Source organism: Coregonus lavaretus (assembly GCF_964263955.1).
Source record: "Coregonus lavaretus genome assembly, chromosome: 13".
Classification (NCBI taxonomy): Eukaryota; Metazoa; Chordata; class Actinopteri; order Salmoniformes; family Salmonidae; genus Coregonus; species Coregonus lavaretus.
The window spans coordinates 17,325,731-17,347,699 of NC_140000.1; the positions used below are offsets into that span (position 1 = coordinate 17,325,731).

The 21,969-nt window shown below is 43.2% G+C and overlaps 2 protein-coding genes across 2 annotated transcripts; one reads left to right on the forward strand and one right to left on the reverse strand.

Annotated features, from left to right (window-relative positions):
* Positions 1–9,686, reverse strand: LOC311140415 (zinc finger-containing ubiquitin peptidase 1-like). Its single transcript, XM_084175456.1, has 12 exons — positions 9,535–9,686; positions 8,573–9,237; positions 7,311–7,412; positions 7,088–7,150; positions 6,716–6,823; positions 4,796–4,893; positions 4,359–4,527; positions 3,884–4,072; positions 3,526–3,682; positions 2,684–2,847; positions 423–649; positions 1–175 (listed from the first exon to the last, which is right to left on the reverse strand). The coding sequence occupies exons 2-12, from the start codon at positions 9,204–9,206 to the stop codon at positions 128–130; spliced, it is 1,959 nt and encodes a 652-aa protein (XP_084031582.1). The 5' UTR covers positions 9,207–9,237; positions 9,535–9,686; the 3' UTR covers positions 1–127.
* Positions 9,687–9,785: 99 nt separating this feature from the next.
* On the forward strand, positions 9,786–21,148 carry LOC311140416 (importin subunit alpha-6). The gene is made up of 14 exons (XM_084175457.1): positions 9,786–9,876; positions 11,104–11,231; positions 11,442–11,543; positions 11,873–11,972; positions 12,308–12,402; positions 12,755–12,886; positions 14,550–14,638; positions 14,825–14,924; positions 15,153–15,316; positions 15,416–15,494; positions 15,645–15,770; positions 16,371–16,498; positions 16,700–16,878; positions 18,493–21,148. Exons 1-14 carry the CDS (start codon positions 9,873–9,875, stop codon positions 18,678–18,680), a joined length of 1,614 nt encoding a protein of 537 aa, XP_084031583.1. The 5' UTR covers positions 9,786–9,872; the 3' UTR covers positions 18,681–21,148.
* Positions 21,149–21,969: the final 821 nt, after the last annotated feature.

The following is a 21,969-nucleotide window of genomic DNA, read 5'->3' on the forward strand; positions in this document are numbered from 1 at the left end:
CAACGTTAAAATACATAATTTATTCCCTTAATAAAATGTCAAAGAAAATTCAACATAAAATGTTTTTGGCAGTTAGATATTACATTTACAGTCACAGTAAAATGAAGGCGACAACTGCATTCCAGCATCAAGGGATCCTCTCGGCTCGCAGTGTTCTTGAGTTGAGAATGCGGGTCTGACAAACAAAAAACAAATCAATATCGAAATCGAATAGTTGATTCCCAGTTCAGTTCAGGATTGTGTTCAGTAGGGCACATCGTAGCAAAACGCTTTTCAACTGAAAGGCAAAACCTGTGCTCTTATTGGAGAATTTCAGGTACAATCTCTCTGTTTCACTTAGTTTCAAATGGTTTTACCCATACGGAACACCATCCAGATGACCAAATACTGTACCTGTATGCAGTTTAGAGCCATTTACTCACCCGTTTCTCCTCGGGGGAGAGCACGCCCTCTACAGCCACCACCTGGTACTGCCTATGTTTCAGGTTGCCAGGACTCTTCCTCATGCGGCGGACAGCTGTGGTAACAGTGGAGCCATCTTGGCTCAGCAGTTTCCTCACATCTCCAGGTGAACAGCCAGGGTCCAGGAGCAACAGGCACAGGCTGCCATTCTTCTTCTGTTCCACTCCTACTATAGAGCGGCTATGGCCTGAGGATGTCGATAGAAGACATGGAGGAAACACACTAAAGCCTTGTTCACACTAAATCCCTTAATGCTGAAATCAGTTTTGTTTTTCAAATCCATTTTGAACTACTGACTGTCCATACAGCAAGTTACAAGTTAACAAATCAGATTTGTGTGTGATCAGACAGCAGTCATTTGCTGACCTGTCTACGCTGGTTGTCATAGTAATGACGGGTGTGTGCACAGTGGTGTAGGGTGATTGATTGGTGGTGGTGCTCGTGCTTCCTATCACTCAGAAGTTATGTAGCAAGCTATGGTGACAACAATGCCTGCCATTGACGTTTCCCCAGTTGCTTTGAATGTTCAAAATCATAGTGTAAGAACACTTTTAAAGCCTCAAAAGATAAGATGATCCAACTTTAAAAATGAATCTTTTGGCTAGCCACAACAGTCAACTAGCTGGCTAGGTAGCTGTTTAGCGTTCTAGCACATTCACTAATTTGTTTGTGAATGTGCTAGAATTAACTCACTTGCTTGTTAAACAATTAACAAGCAAGTTAGCTACCACATGTTCTTGTCAAACTGTCAACAGAGTAGCTAGCAAGCAACAAGATATGCCAAATAACACTCTAAAAACCACTTGAGTGCAAATAAATCTGTCACATGGCCGGGAATCAGATTTGTATCTGACTTCAAAACACCTATGAAGGTGGTTTGAAATGTGGCTTGAAATATCAGATTCCATGTGCTTTTTGGCAGTTCAGACTGTAGGAAAAATAATAGATTCGATTCGGATATGCAAATAAATAGGATTTGAGTCACTTCAAACTGTCAATGTGAACGCGGCTTTAGAGATAACACAGACACCAGATGTACACACTCAGACAAAATAAACAAACAAATCTCCCTCAAACACACTAGTACTGCGCGATTAACCAAAATGTCTGTTATTTTTCTGTTTTTAAATCAACTAATTGACCAACATAGATTCAATTATTTTAATTCCATTTCATTAGTTTTTGTTCTGTGAGCTCGATGTGCAGTTTCTCTAGGGATAAATCAGATCAAGCCCAAACTGTGCGATGTAGTAGGGAGTTGAAGTTTCCAACAGGCCAATATTCTACATAGTTTAGTGCAGAAAACGTGGTAATTAACTACAATGACTATAATCCATTGCGCACCCCCCTACTTGTCCAGTCTGTGTGGAGCAGACATGGTAATTAACTACAATGACTATAATCCATTGCGCACCCCCCTACTTGTCCAGTCTGTGTGGAGCAGACATGGTAATTAACTACAATGACTATAATCCATTGCGCACCCCCCTACTTGTCCAGTCTGTGTGGAGCAGACATGGTAATTAACTACAATGACTATAATCCATTGCGCGCCCCCCTACTTGTCCAGTCTGTGTGGAGCAGACATGGTAATTAACTACAATGACTATAATCCATTGCGCGCCCCCCTACTTGTCCAGTCTGTGTGGAGCACGTGCATCGAGAGGGATAGAAAGCAGTTGCTTCGAAAGGTATCTCTACCTGAAAATACATTATCTAAGTGATTGATAGTTGGTATTCAGCAGTCATAGTAGTTGAAGAACTACTAAAATAGTGATTTTGTCAGACAGCAGTTAGCAGCTCTATAGAGATGAGATGACTTGGAATGAAATAATAAAGTCATCAAATAAAACAAAATGTAATTTACACAACTGAAATATTTTATTAAAGTAAAGTAACTGTGAATAAATGATGGTTAATAAGTGATAAGCAGTAATGGACAGTCACTACCATCATGGGACTTTTATTGTTGTATTGTTGTTACAGCATACAACCCACATAATGTATAGTGAATTTAATGTAAAATAATAATATTGAAACCGAAATTGAAAACCGTGATTATTTTTTAAATAACCAAACCGAAACAGAACCGACCTCAAAAAGAACTAATCACTCAGCACTAAAAGACAAACAAGCAAACATAAAATAGACACACGCCATAAACGTGTAACCCACATCATCACCTATTCCATCCAATCCACTAAACCCATGTTAAGACTACCTTGGTGCTGGAGGTAGAGGGGCGGCTGTGTGGTCTGCACCACCCGGGGCGGTAGTCTGACACCTCTGGTGGCAGTCTGAGAGAAGTACTGCTTCACCCAGTCAAAGAGGCGGGGGTGAGTGTCCCCTGGGCCTGTGGGCTGGTGGAAGTCTAGAACACGGGCACTGTGGGGACACAGGTTAGAGGTAACTGACTGAAAACAGACTCCATTTTCAACCATGTACATTCTATAGTGACTCGGAACACCTTCCTAATATTGAGTACCCCCCCTCCCCTCAATTCGTCAGGGCATGGACTCTACAAGGTGTCGAAAAGCGTTCCACAGGGATGCTGGCCCATGTTGACTCCAATGCTTCCCACAGTTGTGTCAAGTTGGCTAGATGTCTGGGTAGTGGACCATTCTTAATACATACGGGAAACTGTTTAGTGTGAAAAACCCAGCAGCGTTGCAATTCTTGACACACACCGGTGCGCCTGGCACCTTCTACCATACCCCATTCAAAGGCACTTCAATGTTTTGTCTTGCCCATTCACTCTCTGAATGGCACACATACACAATCCATGTCTCAATTGTCTCATAGCTGAAAAATCCTTCTTTAACCTGCCTCCTCCCCTTCATCTAAACTGATTGAAGTGGATTTAACAAGTGACATCAATAAGGGATCATAGCTTTCACCTGGATTCACCTGGTCAGTCTATGTCACGGAAAGAGCAGGTGTTACTTTTTATTTTGTAAACTCCCTGTGTGTGTGTCCATTCAGGTGTATCTAATTCAAATGTAGCTGGCTACACAAATGTGTTATGTTCTAATACGTGTAGTATGTGACTCTCTGAGCTCTAACCTGACTCTGAGGGAGGTGCAGAGAGCGTAGATCTCCGTAGCTCCTATCCAGGCCCGTGTGCCCTGTAGTCGCTGGTTAAATTGGGTTGCGCCCTGTGGGTCTAACCCCTCCCGCCACGCCCCTTCTATCAACACCTGCACCTGGGGGATGCTGGGTACTGAGCCCTCAAGGAAAACATGCCATCGATAGAAGATTTAAGAGAGAAAGTTAGTTTAGGAGATTACATGGTGGAAAGGCTTTTTGAGAGGGCTGCATTCAACCGTTTCATTAAGCGATCCAGACAGCTACTGGGTTTGAGAGAATGGTAAACAATTGTAGAATGTGATGTTTTGGAATATGTGTTTCTGTCTGTGTGTACCCGAGAGACAGGTAGTGTAGGGCTCCATTCTTTGCAGAGAGGACAGGAGCATCTGGAAGTTTCTGTAGCCACATCCCCAGCCCTTATCCCCCTCTGACGAGCAGTAGTGGTCTGTTTCAGCACTCAGCCACACGTGGACACAGTCTCTGGCCTCCCTCTGGTAGTAAACATACAGAGCATCCAGCACGCCTGACAGAATGAGGGGAATACAATAAACTAAGAGAATGACAAAGAGAGAAGGGGGGGGGGGGGGGGGGTTCATTTCCTGAGTGTGTCTCTGAGTAACGCCAGAGATGTAGGTTGTAGCTAGACAGCTGTATAAACAGATAACATGATGTGATCTGAACAACTCAGTTTGAGAACAGAGCAAATAATGAGGGAGCTATGTTAGTCAAGATCCGGATAAGAAACTGAATCTCACACACACACCCACACACACACACACACACACACACACACACACACACACACACACCCTGCGTTCTGGTCCTGCCATCGTCGACCCCTGAGGCCAGAGCCTCCATCATCTCTGCTCTCTTGTTGTGGAAGTCAGCAGGCACCATGACACCTCGAGACACGGCTTTCTCCATGGTCCTCTCCATCTGTCTGCGGTAGCCCCCCCTCCCGTCCACACCAAACTGCCTCTAAACACACACACACACACACACACACACACACACACACACACACACACACACAGCAAGGGGTCGGGGTGAGGTCACCACCACACTCAGCATACATGAGCAGACACACGTATACTTTCAATTATGCTGACGTGCAGAGACACAAATAAACCACATACACTCCCTACATAAGCCATGTGACAAAGCACAGACACACGTCATATTGTGCATCATGCAGCAAAGTCAAATCCACTACTCCAGGGTTATTATGGTTGTGCTTTATAAGAACCTGCAGCTTCTTGAACTCCTCTGCCTCCCGCTTGGCCTCCTGCTCCTTCCTCCTCTCCTGCAGTCCTCTGGCCAGCCTCAGGTCTGAGCCAGGGCTCACTGCAACACACACAGCAACACAGCGTCAGTCACAATTCCCTCTCTCTAATACACCATGGGAATCAACCCTGTACACACACAACAGATGTGAGGACAGCTGCATGTATGAGCTCAGCGGCATATGCTAGCAGGTTGTAGAAGTTCCGTTCGGTTCAGTTCAAACTTCATAGTCCCCAGAGGGAAATTCATCGTTCAAAACCGGACACACAAAGGACAAATTACACATAATGATTTTGCAACTTTAGGAGCTGGCTGGCAATAAAGTGCATCTGCAAATCAAATACGGGGTACTACACCATTCTCTATCTCTACCGAGACCCTGTGTTTACATGTTTATGGTATAATAACAGTCATAACATTGTCATAACATGGCTACATCTAAGCAGGAGATAAAACGTGTTGGAAGCATAAAGTGGGAACTAAATAGATTTATTATTAACCCTTTACACTCGTACCCATATACAGGTTGAAAATAGCAGATTTGGGCACTAATAAATGCCTAAATTGGAACGCAGTGGCTGTACAGTAACATGCTATACATGATGTCAGAGCTCTGGCTCTGCGCTTCACAGAGCCGTATGGGTTTTTCCATACAGCCGTTCTGAACATGAGCATCTCGCGTGACAAGAAGTTGTTCCCATACCTCCCGCTAATTGGGCAACTTTTGCAAATATTTTGTTGTCTGAGTGAGGGAAATGCTGTAAATTAAGAGGACTCAATGTATTTTGAAAGATGAGATGTTGAGGATTATAATAAATATTGCTTTGATGTCATACAAGCAAGCCAAACACCCGATTCCAAATGTGCACTTCACATATCCAAATCATAAAACTTGTGTCATATACAGTGTCAACATTTATGATCACTATGTTTGATGTGCAGTTACAAGATGTCATGGCGTAATACCCTGGGTTGTTCTGAACAGAATGAGCCCATGTTTGTTTATTGTGAAGAAAAGTTGCTGCGGCACACGCACCTGAATGCACTTTAATGACTTATTTCTATACGCATCAAAATTATCATCCGTTTCTCTGAATTGCATTGTGAAAACCTATCACTGTAATATTGTATTTTATAACTTAGCTAGTCAAGTTGGCAAAAGGCTTTCAAATGATGCCCATCTGACCCAGATTGCGATTTATAACGAACAATTTTGGGATTGTGTAAACAACAACAGTAATTGTGTGATGGCGGGACGCTGGGCTGTGTTCCAAACATAACTACAAGTGTGCTTGCTCTAGTTCCTCAATAGCACAGCTAGGAGAGCTAAAAAAAAGTACCTTATAGTTGTAGACTTTTCTTTGAGTCATAAAAGTGCATTGAAATGACTTAAGAACTGTGCACACTTTGGAGAGGTGTGTGGCCACTTGGAGACACCAGTTAGTCCGCTCACTCAAACTCTTGTATTTATTTTTTCTTATGTTGCACCTACCCCACATTTTCCAGGAATATTCTTATAATGTATTTTCAGATTTCGTTATCAACAAATGCAGCGAAAAGTACAGTAAATGTAAAATGCACATACAAACAACAGTGTAATGTTTTGATTCAGTCTTGTGAACTGTTGTGTCCTCACCTTTGGTCTAATAATTTCCCCATAATCTCCAAACTGATCCCTTTCAATTGCTACCATGGTTATTCATATGCTTTTCATATTTATTCCTTAAGAAACTTCAATTTAGCCCTATCCATATAGGACAATTCCCACAAGTGTAAAGGGTTAAGAAACACATTTTTGGTATATTTTCCCCCAGGCATCAGTTACAAAATCCCAATGAAACCTCTGTTCCCATAACATATGATTGTTTAAATCAAGCCATACCTGCACTAGTGGCTGTGCCATAGTCAAGATGCAGCTCCACATGTTCCTGTAGGGAGTAGCAGTCGCCACACACCACAGAACACATGGGACACTCATAACTCTTCCCACCTGAGGACGAGGTCATCGACACACACAGTGGTTAACGGGGATAGCTACGGGGGATTTTTATTTAATCATTATTTATCCAGGTTATTCTTGTTGAGATAAAACCTCTCTTGCAAGGTCATTTTGCTTTTTGGGGGAATACTAGAACTGAGCAGAGAGAGAGCAGACCGAGAGTCTTAACCTCTGTGGATCAGACATAGGCAGGCTTCTCCTTCCTTTGTTTGGTTGAACTATATTTGTTCCTATGATGAAAGACATGAGACGAACCTGAGCTGTTGCTGGATGAGGGTGATGCTGCCTCGGTTGATGATGTGGCCCCCAGGACAGCCTCTGAAAAGACAGATACAGATGTCAGAGACTTTACACAATGGATTGGGCACCATGTTCTGTCTGTGCTGAACTGTGTAGACTCAGACTGTCATGAGTGCTGGTTTGTACAGTAACAGTATGGTCTGTGCAGTCTATATGTTCTGAACTGTAGATACTATACCTTCAACTGTGCTCTCTTCTAGCAGGTGCAATTCAACATGTTCCTGTAGGATGAAGGCATCGGTGCAGACCAGAGCACACATAGGACAGGGAAACTGCTTCTCTACAACAGACACACAGTACATAACAATGAGACACAGGATGTTGACAAGACTAATGCAATCCTTAGCGAGGAGTTTTTCAACCCACTCCACACAGCACTCGAATGCAGCACAGGAGAAGCTTCGGTAGCAGGTTCATCCTACCCAGAAGCTCCACAGAGCAGTTCAGAAGGCCATTTTTACCCACAGCCATGAGGCATTTTAATGAGTGTAAATGACTAATTTATGATGCCTTCTTAATAGGAATGTTGTTATTGTTTGTTTCCCAGGAGTAGGATAGATCTTAAACAGTATTTATCTTAAACTGGTCTCCATCTTTTATGGCTATTAACGTGCAGGTGCCTTCTTAGGTGTCTTATGTGTTTGTCATTCATTCGGGTCTTGTCTTTGTAATTTATTAGGCAGGTTGTCTAGCTCCTGCCTATCTTTTCTTTGGATTGGTGGATTATTGTAATCCTTTTTTGAATATTTGATGAGGGTTGTTGAAGTCAACCGCCTGTATCCAATGGAGTGAGATGCTACTAGCCTCATACCATGAATATGCATTGCCATCTCCAGATAGCCTCATGCCATGAATATGCATAGCCGTCTCCAGACAGTGTGTTTTTTCTCAAGTGACAAAGATGTCATGTGTCCTACTTATATCAGTATACTCGTAACAACTTAAGCATTACAAAACTTCTATTAGATCAAATAAACCTCACGTAGCAGATAAGCCATACATTTTTTTGTTGACCAACTTGGACACTCTCATTGACCTTGCTTGGTGGGCGAAACAACGAAAAAACGCCACCTGCTGGAGGGAGACAGATTTTCCGCCTAGTTGGGCCTCCCTCTTAGGTACAACCAACCAACTAGGCCTAATATCAGTCAGTACAAAAAACAAACTGATGAGGTTTACAAAAACGTGTTGCAATCAACAATTGATTTAAGTGAGGCAGAGCGTACCGACGTTTACACATTGCCCGCAAGCGCCAGATAGCATGGACTGTTAATTGGATGCAATGACAGTTCATCAATGGGCTATCAGTACAAAAAAACAACTAATATCACTCAGTACAACAAACCAATATCTGTCAGTACAACAAACCAACGTATATTAGTCAGTACAGATGTAACAACATGTTGAATAAACAAACATTTCGAACACACTTAAATCAACCTTTAAGTGGGGAGGAGAAACGCTTCTGTTTGACTTTGGTGTGCTCTGCGGATCCCACTCCCAAAGACTCCTCAGCATGACAGTGTCTGCTAGTAGGCCTACTGGAGTCCTGAGCTGATATCAGAAAGCCTGTAGACACTGATGAGGTGGGTCCAACAACGGCCACTGCTCGCCCTCCACTGGACTCCCCCCCACTAAAAGCTGTGTACCCTGGAGGCGTGGGGGTTACAGTCATTAGCTCCTTAGACACCAGTGTGCTATTGGATGTCCTGAGTGAGACCCCTCCTCCAATGGTGTCAAACCTGTTCCCATTGGCTACTCCTCCTTCAGAACCCTCAGACCTAGACAAACCAATGGCTTGTTTGCAGTGACTGTCCACTATGGTGGTTGTGGTGGTGGGAATAGGCATTGAGCTGGGCCTGACAAGACTGTGACCACCTCTACCCTCTGCTCCGTCATGGTCCTGTTTCTCTTTGTGTGCTGTATTGATGTGGAAGTGGAGTTCGTCGTAGGAGACTCTGGAAAGGGAACAGAGGGGGCAGCCCATGTCATTCTCCAGGTGGCTCAGGAGGAGATGGGTCTTCATGTCCTCCTCCAACACCAATTCCTCGCCACAGATCTCACACGTCAGCATGGCTTGTTGTTTCTGGTGTTTAGCTGTCACACTAACACATGAAAATAAGATAACATTATTTGTCAGTATATAAAGAGGATTTAACTGGAAGGATATCAATCCACTGTACACCAAATGTACCCAATAACGAAACAACGCAATTCCCATCTTTGTCAGCCAAGATGTAACAGCGCAATTCCCATCTTGTCAGCCAAGATAGCTAGCCAAATTCGAACTCAGCTAGCATTGTTAATTCTGAATTTGGCTACTAGTCAACATGTCAGGCTATGGGCTAAAACGTGACTTCACGAACGCTAAAAGTTAGCTAGCTAACCATCATGTTACTCACCGATTTCAAGAATATGAACGATGTGCCGTACTATTGCTTGACTTATGTGACTACTTTCAAAAGAAATGTGTTTCTGTTTCACTTTTCCTTCAAATGTCAGCTTAGCAATGCTAGCTAACAACGTTTGTCTCTACTGGCCCAGTTGAAAAAGAGTCGGCGCAAGGCTGCGGTTTGAACTGATGGATTTGACGTCTCTGGTTGTTGATCCAAGGAGGGTTACTGGGAAATTTTTAAGCGATACAAGACGCCATATTGCTCTCAGCTGGACTCGGGAGGTTGCGTAAAGGAACTAATAATACCTAGCTACACCTAGGCGTTTCTGACATTATTCATCTTAAATGGGTAAGAGCAATACAATCGTCACAACCTTTTTATTGTCGTTTTCTTTTTTAAATCACGAATTATCGGATAACTTGGCATGATGATGGTTGCTAAACAAGAGGGGACAGGGGTGTGAAGGAGCTAGCTATCTAGCTTGCGAACGCTAGCTGTGTTATTAGCAAGATCAATCTCTTAAAAAGCTGTGATTTGGGTCTAATAATGGCAGTTTTAGCTACCATTGCCTATTATAATTGGTTTTACAGCTGATTTGAAGTATTATTTTGCTAACGATACGAATACTTTAGAAGGTTTTTGAACACCATGTAATTTAATTTAATTAGCACCTATCATTTATTAGCCAGCATGCTACTACTATTTGCTGTGTGCTAGGCCAGTGGTTCCCAACCTTTTTTGGTTACTGTACCACCAACTGGATTTTTCTCTGGCCGGAGTACCCATGAAGTACCCCATCATGTGCATTTTACCAGTAAGCCTATGGTCTCAGGTACCTCCTGTGGATTGGCCAAGGACCCCCCCCCCCGGCAGGGTTCCTAGGTAGTACCGCTGGTTTGGAACCACTGTGCTAGGCCGTACTGTACTAACGTTACTAGTTAGAGAGGAAACCGGTTTCTTGCGATTGGAGATATCCAGCCTTGAAGACGACTGATTCCCCCAGAAAATACAACAAACAATGTCAATGTGAAGCTGTCAACAAGACAGTGGCTAATGTTAGCTAACATTCATTAGCTAGCTAATTAGCTAGCTGATGCGCTTGTCATCTTTATCTAGCTAGCTAACTTGCTAGCTAACTTGCTAGCTAGGAATGGCATTCTTTGATTCTAGTTAGTTAACACAGAGATTACTAACAGCTGAGATCATCAAACGCTATCTTAGTTTTAGCCTGCCTAATCTAACGTTGATGATATTATGATGACAGCAAGCTCGAAACATTTGGTATTGTGTTGCTTTGATCACCAGTCTTCTTCATCAGCTGTCAAACTGTCACCCCAACTGCTGTTTTCGTGTGAAGATACGCATGGCAGGGTTTGTCTCAAACCACCTTTTGGCCAACAAATCCAAATTCACATCGAGAGTGATTTAATTTATTTGAATTTCCATTAGCGCCTATGTGAACAACAACATTAGCTAACTAGTCAGTCAAGTTTGGCTGGTTGTGTCTTCTGTAAATTCACAAGTTTGTATATTTGATCTTTTAGGATAACATTATGTTAACCCTTATTTCCCCAGACGAGATGGCAAGCCCAGGGAATGACCGAATGAAGAGTTACAAGAACAAAGCGCTGAACCCACAGGAGATGCGCCGGAGGAGAGAGGAGGAGGGGATCCAACTCCGCAAACAGAAGAGAGAAGAGCAGGTAGGGTGCTTCTAGTTCTTACACCTGGACCACTGAATCAGCTACTCTCAATTCTGTGGAGACAAACCTAATCTCATCCAATTTGAACATGTAAATGCCTTTGAATGGTAAATCTTCTCCAAATATGAGTAATTTTTGTATTACCTGTTATAGTTGTTTGGTTTGTTTGTGTGGTGACCTGCTAACACTTATCGCTCCCTCTTCCCCCAGCTGTTCAAGAGGAGGAATGTGTGTGTGCCCTCGGGCGATGAGTCCATGTTGGAATGCCCTATCCAGGACCCTGACATCAGCTCCACTGCACCAGTCTCAGGTGTAAGTGACCATTACTCCTATTGTCCCATTGTCTTACTCTCATGGTCTACACTATGCACAGAGGGACTAGCTATCTGTTGAAAGACAATGCCATTACTCCATAAAAGAAGTAAAAAGAATGTTGGGGGAAACAGACGTTTTTGGTTTTCAAATCAATCTGTGATTAAAACTAGATGAAGGTCATTAGATCCATGTGCAGTTTACGTGATAAACCTGTCAGGTGTAGTTCTACATCGCATGCCCTGCAATATGTGTGTGTATAGTGTCAGAGTACATGGTTTTGTAAGACATTCATGTCTTTATGTATGTTGACTTGTGTGTGTTTGTAGGAAGGTGTCATAACTCCAGACATGATCCAGATGATCTTCTCTGAGGATCCAGACCAGCAGCTGATCGCCACACAGAAATTCAGGAAATTACTCTCCAAAGGTCTGTGTGAATCATGCAATACATAACAATCCCAATGCAGGGCTCATGCGATCTGTATGATCTTGGATGCGTCCCCGATGGGAACCAATTCCCTATTTAGTGCACTACTTTTTATATAGGGAATAGGGTGCCATTTGGGACGGACACATAGTTTGGTCTTGTATAGTATGTTTTCTCAACAACAAATGTGGATTGTTTGTGCCTTGATTAGACGTGATGCTATTCCATCCACACCGTATTGGAATGTTTCGGCATCACATGTTTTCAGCCATGAACCAGGATGTGTTTAAGCTAGTAGGGTGATGTCATTGTCATGCTCTCTTCTCTCTCATCAGAGCCCAACCCTCCCATCGATGAGGTCATCCTCACCCCAGGGGTCGTCAATAAGTTTGTGGAGTTCCTCAAGAGGAGTGAGAACTGCACTCTTCAGGTGAGTCAGGTGGCTGGGTCTGTTAGTTCGATGTGCTGGGAATTATTGGTTTGGTCTGTTAGAAATCGTAAAATGTATTCACTACACACAATGACACTAACAGCAAGCTGTTGAAATATATGATGTGAAGTCAGATTCTGTAATATCATAGCACATCCTGTTGGTATTAGTCAGTCTGCATGACATCTGCATTGTATTGCTCCCTGCCAAAATACCTTTATTAGTGAACTTTCCTCTGACTTTTTATGGCACTCAGTCAGTCATAACTCTTCAGCCTGTGTATCTGTCTGTGAGGGCTTATACTATGCTCCACATGTGACCGTGTTGTGAAATGCCTGTGTGTGTGACACAGTTTGAGGCAGCCTGGGCCCTGACCAACATTGCCTCGGGGACCTTCCTGCACACCAAGGTGGTTATCGAGACAGGAGCAGTGCCCATCTTCATCGAGCTGCTCAACTCGGACTACGAGGATGTCCAGGAGCAGGTGACTGAACAGCCTGGGTAGGGGGGCGGCTGAGGCCCGGGGGGCAGAGTTGCAGCAGGTTGGGACACTAACACATGGGTCACATGGATAGCTAGCTGGAATGAGATGTCATGGGATTTGTCCCACCAAGAAGATCCTATCTGAATAGTAAACCAGCTATGTTTGCCTTCCCTAAATATAAACTATATGGCTTCATTCCGATTCTCTACTCCTCTCCCTGAAGTGTTCTCTTGTTCACTCCCCCTCATGGGTTTAATGTTTATCCCTACATACAGTGAGGGAAAAAAGTATTTGATCCCCTGCTGATTTTGTAAGTTTGCCCACTGACAAAGACATGATCAGTCTATAATTGTAATGGTAGGTTTATTTGAACAGTGAGAGATAGAATAACAACAAAATAATCCAGAAAAACGCATGTCAAAAATGTTATAAATTGATTTGCATTTTAATGAGGGAAATAAGTATTTGACCCCTCTGCAAAACATGACTTAGTACTTGGTGGCAAAACCCTTGTTGGCAATCAGAGGTCAGATGTTTCTTGTAGTTGGCCACCAGGTTTGCACACATCTCAGGAGGGATTTTGTCCCACTCCTCTTTGCAGATCTTCTCCAAGTCATTAAGGTTTCGAGGCTGATGTTTGGCAACTCGAACCTTCAGCTCCCTCCACAGATTTCCTATGGGATTAAGATCTGGAGACTGGCTAGGCCACTCCAGGACCTTAATGTGCTGCTTCTTGAGCCACTCCTTTGTTGCCTTGACCGTGTGTTTTGGGTCAGCTGGCTTGAGATCATTGACAAGATCCTCCCGTGTAGTTCTGGGCTGATTCCTCACCGTTCTCATGATCATTGCAACTCCACGAGGTGAGATCTTGCATGGAGCCCCAGGCCGAGGGAGATTGACAGTTCTTTTGTGTTTCTTCCATTTGCGAATAATCGCACCAACTGTTGTTACCTTCTCACCAAGCTGCTTGGCGATGGTCTTGTAGCCCATTCCAGCCTTGTGTAGGTCTACAATCTTGTCCCTGACATCCTTGGAGAGCTCTTTGGTCTTGGCCATGGTGGAGAGTTTGGAATCCGATTGATTGATTGCTTCTGTGGACAGGTGTCTTTTATACAGGTAACAAACTGAGATTAGGAGCACTCCCTTTAAGAGTGTGCTCTAATCTCAGCTCGTTACCTGTATAAAAGACACCTGGGAGCCAGAAATCTTTCTGATTGAGAGGGGGTCAAATACTTATTTCCCTCATTAAAATGCAAATCAATTTATAACATTTTTGACATGCGTTTTTCTGGATTTTGTTGTTATTCTGTCTCTCACTGTTCAAATAAACCTACCATTAAAATTATAGACTGATCATTTCTTTGTCAGTGGGCAAATGTACAAAATCAGCAGGGGATCAAATACTTTTTTCCCTCACTGTAGCTAAATACTAAGCAATCTCAGCTCTATATGGTCCTAGCTGTGTGGATATATAACTATAGCAGTATATGTTATTACCCCCCAAGCCCAGCTCTATATGGTGCTGCTGTTTGTTGGAAATATAGCCTAGCTGCAGCACTGTATAGTATGGCTCCTAGCTGCATGCAAATATAGCTGCAATGTTACGGTATGGCAATATGCATGGCTGCTGCGTTAGAGGTGACGAGGGATTGGTGTATTTCAGGCCGTGTGGGCCCTGGGGAACATCGCCGGGGATAACGCGGAGTGCAGAGACTACGTTCTCAACTGTGGCATCCTGCCCTCCCTACAACAGTACGTGTGTGTGTGTGTGTGTGTGTGGAGGGTTTTGTCAGTCTGTAGGCCCATGTCGTTTTAACAAGGAGAAGTTGAGTTTAATACCATTACCTAATACATTGTATAATCAGATTAGTCAGGTTTAACAGTTTAATTGCAGTCAGAGAAACAAGGCGTACTGAAAACTGTTCTCTGCCCCCGCAGGCTGCTGGCTAAATCCAACCGTCTCACCACAACTAGAAATGCTGTATGGGCTCTGTCTAACTTGTGTAGAGGGAAGAACCCCCCTCCAGACTTCGCCAAGGTAATAGGGTGGATTCCCACACTGCCCAATCAGACGACAGTTCTAACAGTCCAACAGATCTCAGCTGTCAAATGCACAAACCGCTCTTGGATTTTGACCAATTTCTCCCAAAGCCATTCTCTTAGCTCTCCTTTCACCATTATCCCTCTTTCTGTCTTTCTTCCTCCTCGCTCTTCTCTTATTCTCTTCTCCCTCGCTGCTCTCTCCCTCCCTCTTCTCCTCCCCCAGGTGTCTCCCTGTCTGAGTGTGCTGTCCAGGCTGCTGTTCAGTAGTGACCCAGACGTGTTGGCTGATGCCTGCTGGGCCCTCTCCTACCTGTCTGACGGACCCAATGACAAGATACAGACTGTCATCGACTCTGGGGTCTGCCGCAGACTGGTGGAGCTACTCATGTAAGGACTACTAGAGACGCACACACACAAACACAAACAAACTAGCAAGCAATTGAGATGTTGGTGTACACTGACTGTGGTGTTGTTGGTCTTCCCCAGGCACAGTGACTATAAGGTGGTCTCTCCTGCACTACGTGCTGTGGGCAACATAGTGACAGGAGATGACATTCAGACTCAGGTAGAACTAGTTTTTATTTTCTTGCTACCTCTCTATAGCTTTGTCTCTCTCTTCACCCTGACGTGTGTGGAGTTTTGATCCTTCACATGGTCCTAGCTGTGTGTGTGGACTGGTGTGTAATCTTCACTGTGTGTGTGTTGATTGTTCCAGGTGATTCTGAACTGCTCGGCGCTGCCCTGCCTATTACACCTGCTCAGCAGTCCCAAGGAGTCCATCAAGAAGGAGGCCTGCTGGACTGTGTCTAACATTACAGCTGGAAACAGAGCACAGATCCAGGTGTGTGTGCGTACCCGTGCTTGATGGTAGCACAGTGTTTTAAGTAGTTGTCTACTTAAAACGCGATAAAACGTCACAATAAGGTGCAGAGCGTTTGATTTGGCTGCTGGGGGTCAAGGAGACCACCAGCTCCGCTAAAACCATTGACAACTACATGCCGTTTTCAAGGGATTGTTAAAAAATGTTAACTCTGGTTGTAATATCATCCTCTTAATGGTGGCCAATATTGAGGGATATTGTGAGGCTACCCTCACGTATCTGAAATTACATGATCAATGGATGTTTACTGATCATGAAAAGCATGCAGTTACTTGCTGTATAACTCTGATAGAGCTAATTTTGAACAATTGTTTTGCATGGAATAATTGGAACGGTGTAGTTCTGACTATGCTCGTCAAGAGGTTATGATATTACATCCAAATAGTTATAACATGTATTTATCAATACCTTTAAAACTGCACATTGTTGTCAATGGTTTTAGAGCAGCTGGGGGTCTCCAAATCGAACACTCTGCACCTTATTATAATGTTTTATTGATAACGACCTATTGATGTGTGTGTATAATATGTCATCTCACTGTTCTCTCTCTTTGTTCCTCAGACGGTGATAGATGCCAACATCTTCCCAGTCCTGATAGAGATTCTTCAGAAGGCAGAGTTCCGCACCAGGAAGGAAGCAGCGTGGGCTATAACCAACGCTACCTCTGGGGGCACTCCTGAGCAGATCAGGTAATAACGCTCATCGAATTCTTGAAAATTTTGGAGATGTGCTGCTTACACAAAGATTTCATGAAATGAGTGGGAGTAGTCTCATGCTCGGCAGAAGTTGTTCTAGTGTAGCAGGCCTGTATGACCGTATCTCTGCTAAACCAATAGAACAAATGTGAATATAATGTCAATCTAACACTGTCTGTCTTGCTGTCCCTGTAGGTACCTGGTTAGTCTGAACACCATCAAGCCCATGTGTGACCTGCTGACAGTGATGGACAGTAAGATAGTGCAGGTGTCTCTGAACGGCCTGGAGAACATCCTGAGACTGGGAGAGCAGGAGGCCAAGCAGAACGGCACCGGCATCAACCCTTACTGTGCCCTTATAGAGGAAGCCTATGGTATGATACAGTGGGGAAAAAAGTATTTAGTCAGCCACCAATTGTGCAAGTTCTCCCACTTAAAAAGATGAGAGGCCTGTAATTTTCATCATAGGTACACGTCAACTATGACAGACAAATTGAGAAAAAAACATATCCAGAAAATCACATTGTAGGATTTTTAATGAATTTATTTGCAAATTATGGTGGAAAATAAGTATTTGGTCACCTACAAACAAGCAAGATTTCTAAGCACTCTAGCAAACTTCAGACGGGCCTGGACATGTACTGGCTTAAGCAGGGGGACACGTCTGGCACTGCAGGATTTGAGTCCCTGGCGGCGTAGTGTGTTACTGATGGTAGGCTTTGTTACTTTGGTCCCAGCTCTCTGCAGGTCATTCACTAGGTCCCCCCGTGTGGTTCTGGGATTTTTGCTCACCGTTCTTGTGATCATTTTGACCCCACGGGGTGAGATCTTGCGTGGAGCCCCAGATCGAGGGAGATTATCAGTGGTCTTGTAGGTCTTCCATTTCCTAATAATTGCTCCCACAGTTGATTTCTTCAAACCAAGCTGCTTACCTATTGCAGATTCAGTCTTCCCAGCCTGGTGCAGGTCTACAATTTTGTTTCTGGTGTCCTTTGACAGCTCTTTGGTCTTGGCCATAGTGGAGTTTGGAGTGTGACTGTTTGAGGTTGTGGACAGGTGTCTTTTATACTGATAACAAGTTCAAACAGGTGCCATTAATACAGGTAACGAGTGGAGGACAGAGGAGCCTCTTAAAGAAGAAGTTACAGGTCTGTGAGAGCCAGAAATCTTGCTTGTTTGTAGGTGACCAAATACTTATTTTCCACCATAATTTGCAAATAAATTCATTAAAAATCCTACAATGTGAATTGCTGGATTTTTTTCTTCTAATTTTGTCTGTCATAGTTGACGTGTACCTATGATGAAAATTACAGGCCTCTCTCATCTTTTTAAGTGGGAGAACTTGCACAATTGGTGGCTGACTAAATACTTTTTTCCCCCACTGTACGTGCGCACATACACACACACACCATAAAATAATGGGACAGGCATCAACCCTTGGATGTACGCTTAATTCTGTATCGCCACCTTCTCCCTGAAATGGGCACTCATACACTCCCCCTTGTGGATTTATAAGGAATGCACTGACGTAAGGAGGGAGAGAGAACGATTGCACTCTTCAGGGAGAAGGAGAAATGTCATTAGGCTATGCATAAACACTTTAGCCAGTGGTATGCACACACTGTTCCACTAGATGGCAGTAGATATGTTGCTGTGAAGGGAAAAGTGTACTCTGTAGTTCTTATCTCAAGAGATGTGAGGACACATGCTGCCAAATTTAAACACCATTAGTTAGTGGTTATGACTCAGTATTGTCATGTGAGTCACTAATGCCTAGGCCTGATTTATTCATTTGTGTGCATGTGTGTGTCCACTGGCTTTTCTTACTAGCACTGATTTTGCTAATGGCTGCTTTATTGAGGAAAGTTTTATTTGCAATGACTGTGATATGTGGATGTCGTACCTACCTTAGTTGAATGCACTGACTGTAAGTTGCTCTGGATAATAGCATCTGCTAAATTACCTAAATGTAAAAATGTCCACTGCAGGTCTGGACAAGATAGAGTTCCTGCAGAGCCATGAAAACCAGGAGATCTACCAGAAGGCTTTTGACCTGATCGAGCACTACTTTGGTGTGGAGGAGGAGGACGCTAGCATCGCCCCTCAGGTGGACCAGAACCAAGGCCAGTTCATCTTCCAGCAGCAGGACGGGCCCATGGAGGGCTTCCAGCTCTAACCACACCCTGACCTTTGACCTTCACCCCTCTGAGTATCTACTACCCCCGCCCCAGAGATTCCAGCCTCCGTAGGGCTGTTTAGAGCTGAACTGATGACACTACCCCATCTCTCCTCTCTCACTGGACCCACCAGCTCCACCTCTCTCTCCAAATCTTCATCTCCTGCAAGGCTAGCCTTGCCCTGCCACACCACCCTATCTGGAGAGAGAGAGTGAGCACGAGACGGAGAGACTGACTGACTGAAAGACTGACTGACTGAGGACAGCTCATTCTCAGTGTTTGAGACTTGTCCCCAGCTTCCTGGAGCTGTATGGAGCATTTGGGTTGTTTCTTTCTGTTGTAGACAATACAGTCTGTGCAGTGGCAAGCCTCCTAACATGGTAGGCATATGAAAGAAAGAGTTGGCTGATATTTTGTCTTACTCCCTAAATGTATTTTTATTTTATTATAATTATTTTCTGTGATATTATTATAATAATACATTATTATTATTATTATTACAACGACACTGGTGTCTCAATCACCCTCCATATCTCCTTTTTAAATGTGAAACTACCTCTTCAGTCTTCAAAAAGAAAACAAAAGATATGAACATATGAAGCATTTGACTGAGGATTCTCTGGATTTCACCAGATAGTCCAAGTAAAACTATCCCTACTAGTGTCCTGAAGAGGTTTAGTGACTGTATCAGCTCATTTCCTAACTTGTTGTACCTTTTGACCAGAGCTGAGAGAACGCTAGGCTACAGACGGCCTACTGTTTTCGCTCGAAGATGTACATTGTGTCATGATGGTAATGATGATGTGTGTATTTCAGTGACATATTATTTTTGAAGTTGGAAAGCAGCTGCACATCTCTTTCTCTGCACATCTCTTTCTCTGGGGTCTCTCCTATGTTGAAGATGGACTATGGTTGACCTGGAGATGCCTAATCTTATTTATTCTGTTGAAATATCTTTCTGCTCATTTGAGGGAGAGATGGTCAAAAACTGTAATTATTATTATCTGCTGCTCTCCACTGCTTAGCCCTGGCTGCAATATTAACGTTAGAATAACATTCAGGACACCAGTTGCATCAAACTGACTGCAGTAATGTAGATACATAGTGTTGGATGGCACTGCATGTAACTTGCTGCATTAGTCAGCATAGCGTTCAGCCAGGCTTATGCTTATCTGTAACAACTTTCCGGTAGGATTGGGACAACGTTAGGGTAACGTTGAGGAGTGTTCTGCTTGTGTGAGTGCTCCTTATTGAAGCGCTGCCAGCCAGCCACAGTACAGGGCCAGATGGGTTAGGTTCAGTGACTAGCGTCTTTGTGATGCAGTGTCTGTCTGTAACAATCTCCAGGTGAATAAAAACCCAGGCTCTCAGAGTTCTTTTGTAGTTGTTGTTTTTTCCTTCATCTCACCATGAGTTATTATGATATCATGACTTATTTGTTTTTCCTGCAGTCTTTTTGTTTTATCAGTGGTGGTTAACCATGCATTGGACTTACTTAACGCTATTGGACGTTGATAGAAAATGCTCAGTTGAACTCGAGTTGCTCTGTATATTATATATACATGTAATAAATTATATGGGGGAAAAAATACCTACTAATTGGAAGGGGTGATTTATTAAATGCAGTATAATGTGTTTTCTGACAGATATGCTGTGGTGTTGTACTTATGGTTGAGTCTTTGCACACTTATCTGTTGCTGCTTTATTCTGATCTTCTGTTGGTCATGTTTGTCTCCTCTGGTTCCCCTCACCTTTAGAACTGCTTCTAGAATGTTTTGTTTAGAACAGCTTCTAGAAAACTGATTTAATTGTTTATTAAAAATGATATGAACTCTTGATTGGTGGAGGAAACCCAAACTGGCTATAGGCTCAGCAGTTCATGCTGAGCCGTTAAGTGTGTGACCACAAGCACAGTATTTCAGCATTCTACTTTTCTTTTAGTTTTAATCTCATCACTCCTGAAACCTGGCTCTTTACTTTTGGCATGTTATGTTTTTGAAAATTGTAGATGCTGTATACATTTTGAGTACCATATTAATTGATCCAAGGACTTAAATTATATATATTTACGTGAGATGGAAACTGTTTGTAATGCTACATTTTGTCATGCACATTAAAAATTGTGTATAGTTTTCTAATATTTCTCATGTTTGTACGATTGGATGATATGTTTTATGTTGATTTATTTCTCCCCCATTTGGGAAATTTTTTCATTTTGGCTTTGATACAGAGGCTATAAGGACTTCTGGGGTATTCTGTCCAGAATCCTCTAGTGTAGGTGATTACCGGATGATGCCGCCATTGTGGTTCTCTTTACTTTAACCCAATGGACCACAGAGGGCTGTGTGTGAAGCTGGACTAAACAGCTCCTCTCTGTGTTACTCATGGAGCTGTTGTCTGGCTCTCCTTTGAGGAATTAATGTCGACTTGACTAAAATAATGAAATAAAATGATCTGTTACACAAGGCCTCTTGTCGGCTGGAATATAGGGGATTTTGTCTTCAATTATGGTTTTGACATAACTTGTCTGTTCAATTCTTAAGAATGAAACACACACAACCTTGTCTAGCCTGTTACAGTTCCTCATGGTGACTAGTAATGACTGTTACTGCAGCTGGTTTTAGAAGTCTGGTCCTGGCCCTGTTATCAGAACATCTTTGTCTGAGGTAACAGTGCATATATTACCTGGAGGCATTAGTCCTATGTGTGACTGCTAGAAGTACAGTGCCTTCAGAAAGCATTCACAGCCCTTGACGTTCTCCAATTTTTTGGGTGTTACACACTGAATTTAAAATGGATTAAATTGAGATTTTGTGTCACTGGCCTACACACTACCCCATAATGTCAAAGTGGAGTTATGTTTTAGACATTTTTAGAAATTAATTAAATATGAAAATCTGAAATGTCTTGAGTCAATAACTATTCAACCCCTTTGTTCTGGCAAGCCTAAATGAGTTCAGGAGTATAACTTTGCTGAAGTCACACAATAAGCATGGACTCACTCAGTGTGAAATAATAGTGTCAAACATTATTTTTTTATCACTACCTTATCTCTGTACCCCACACACAGTTATTTACATCATTTAGCAGACGCTCTTATCCAGAGCGACTTACATGAGCAATTAGGGTTAAGTGCCTTGCTTAAGGGCACATCGACAGATTCTTCACCTAGTCGGCTTGGGGATTAGAACCAGCGACCTTTCGGTTACTGGCACAACGCTCTTACCCACTAAGCTACCTGCCGCCCCAGAATTATATGTAAGGTCCCTCAGTCGAGCAGTGAATTTC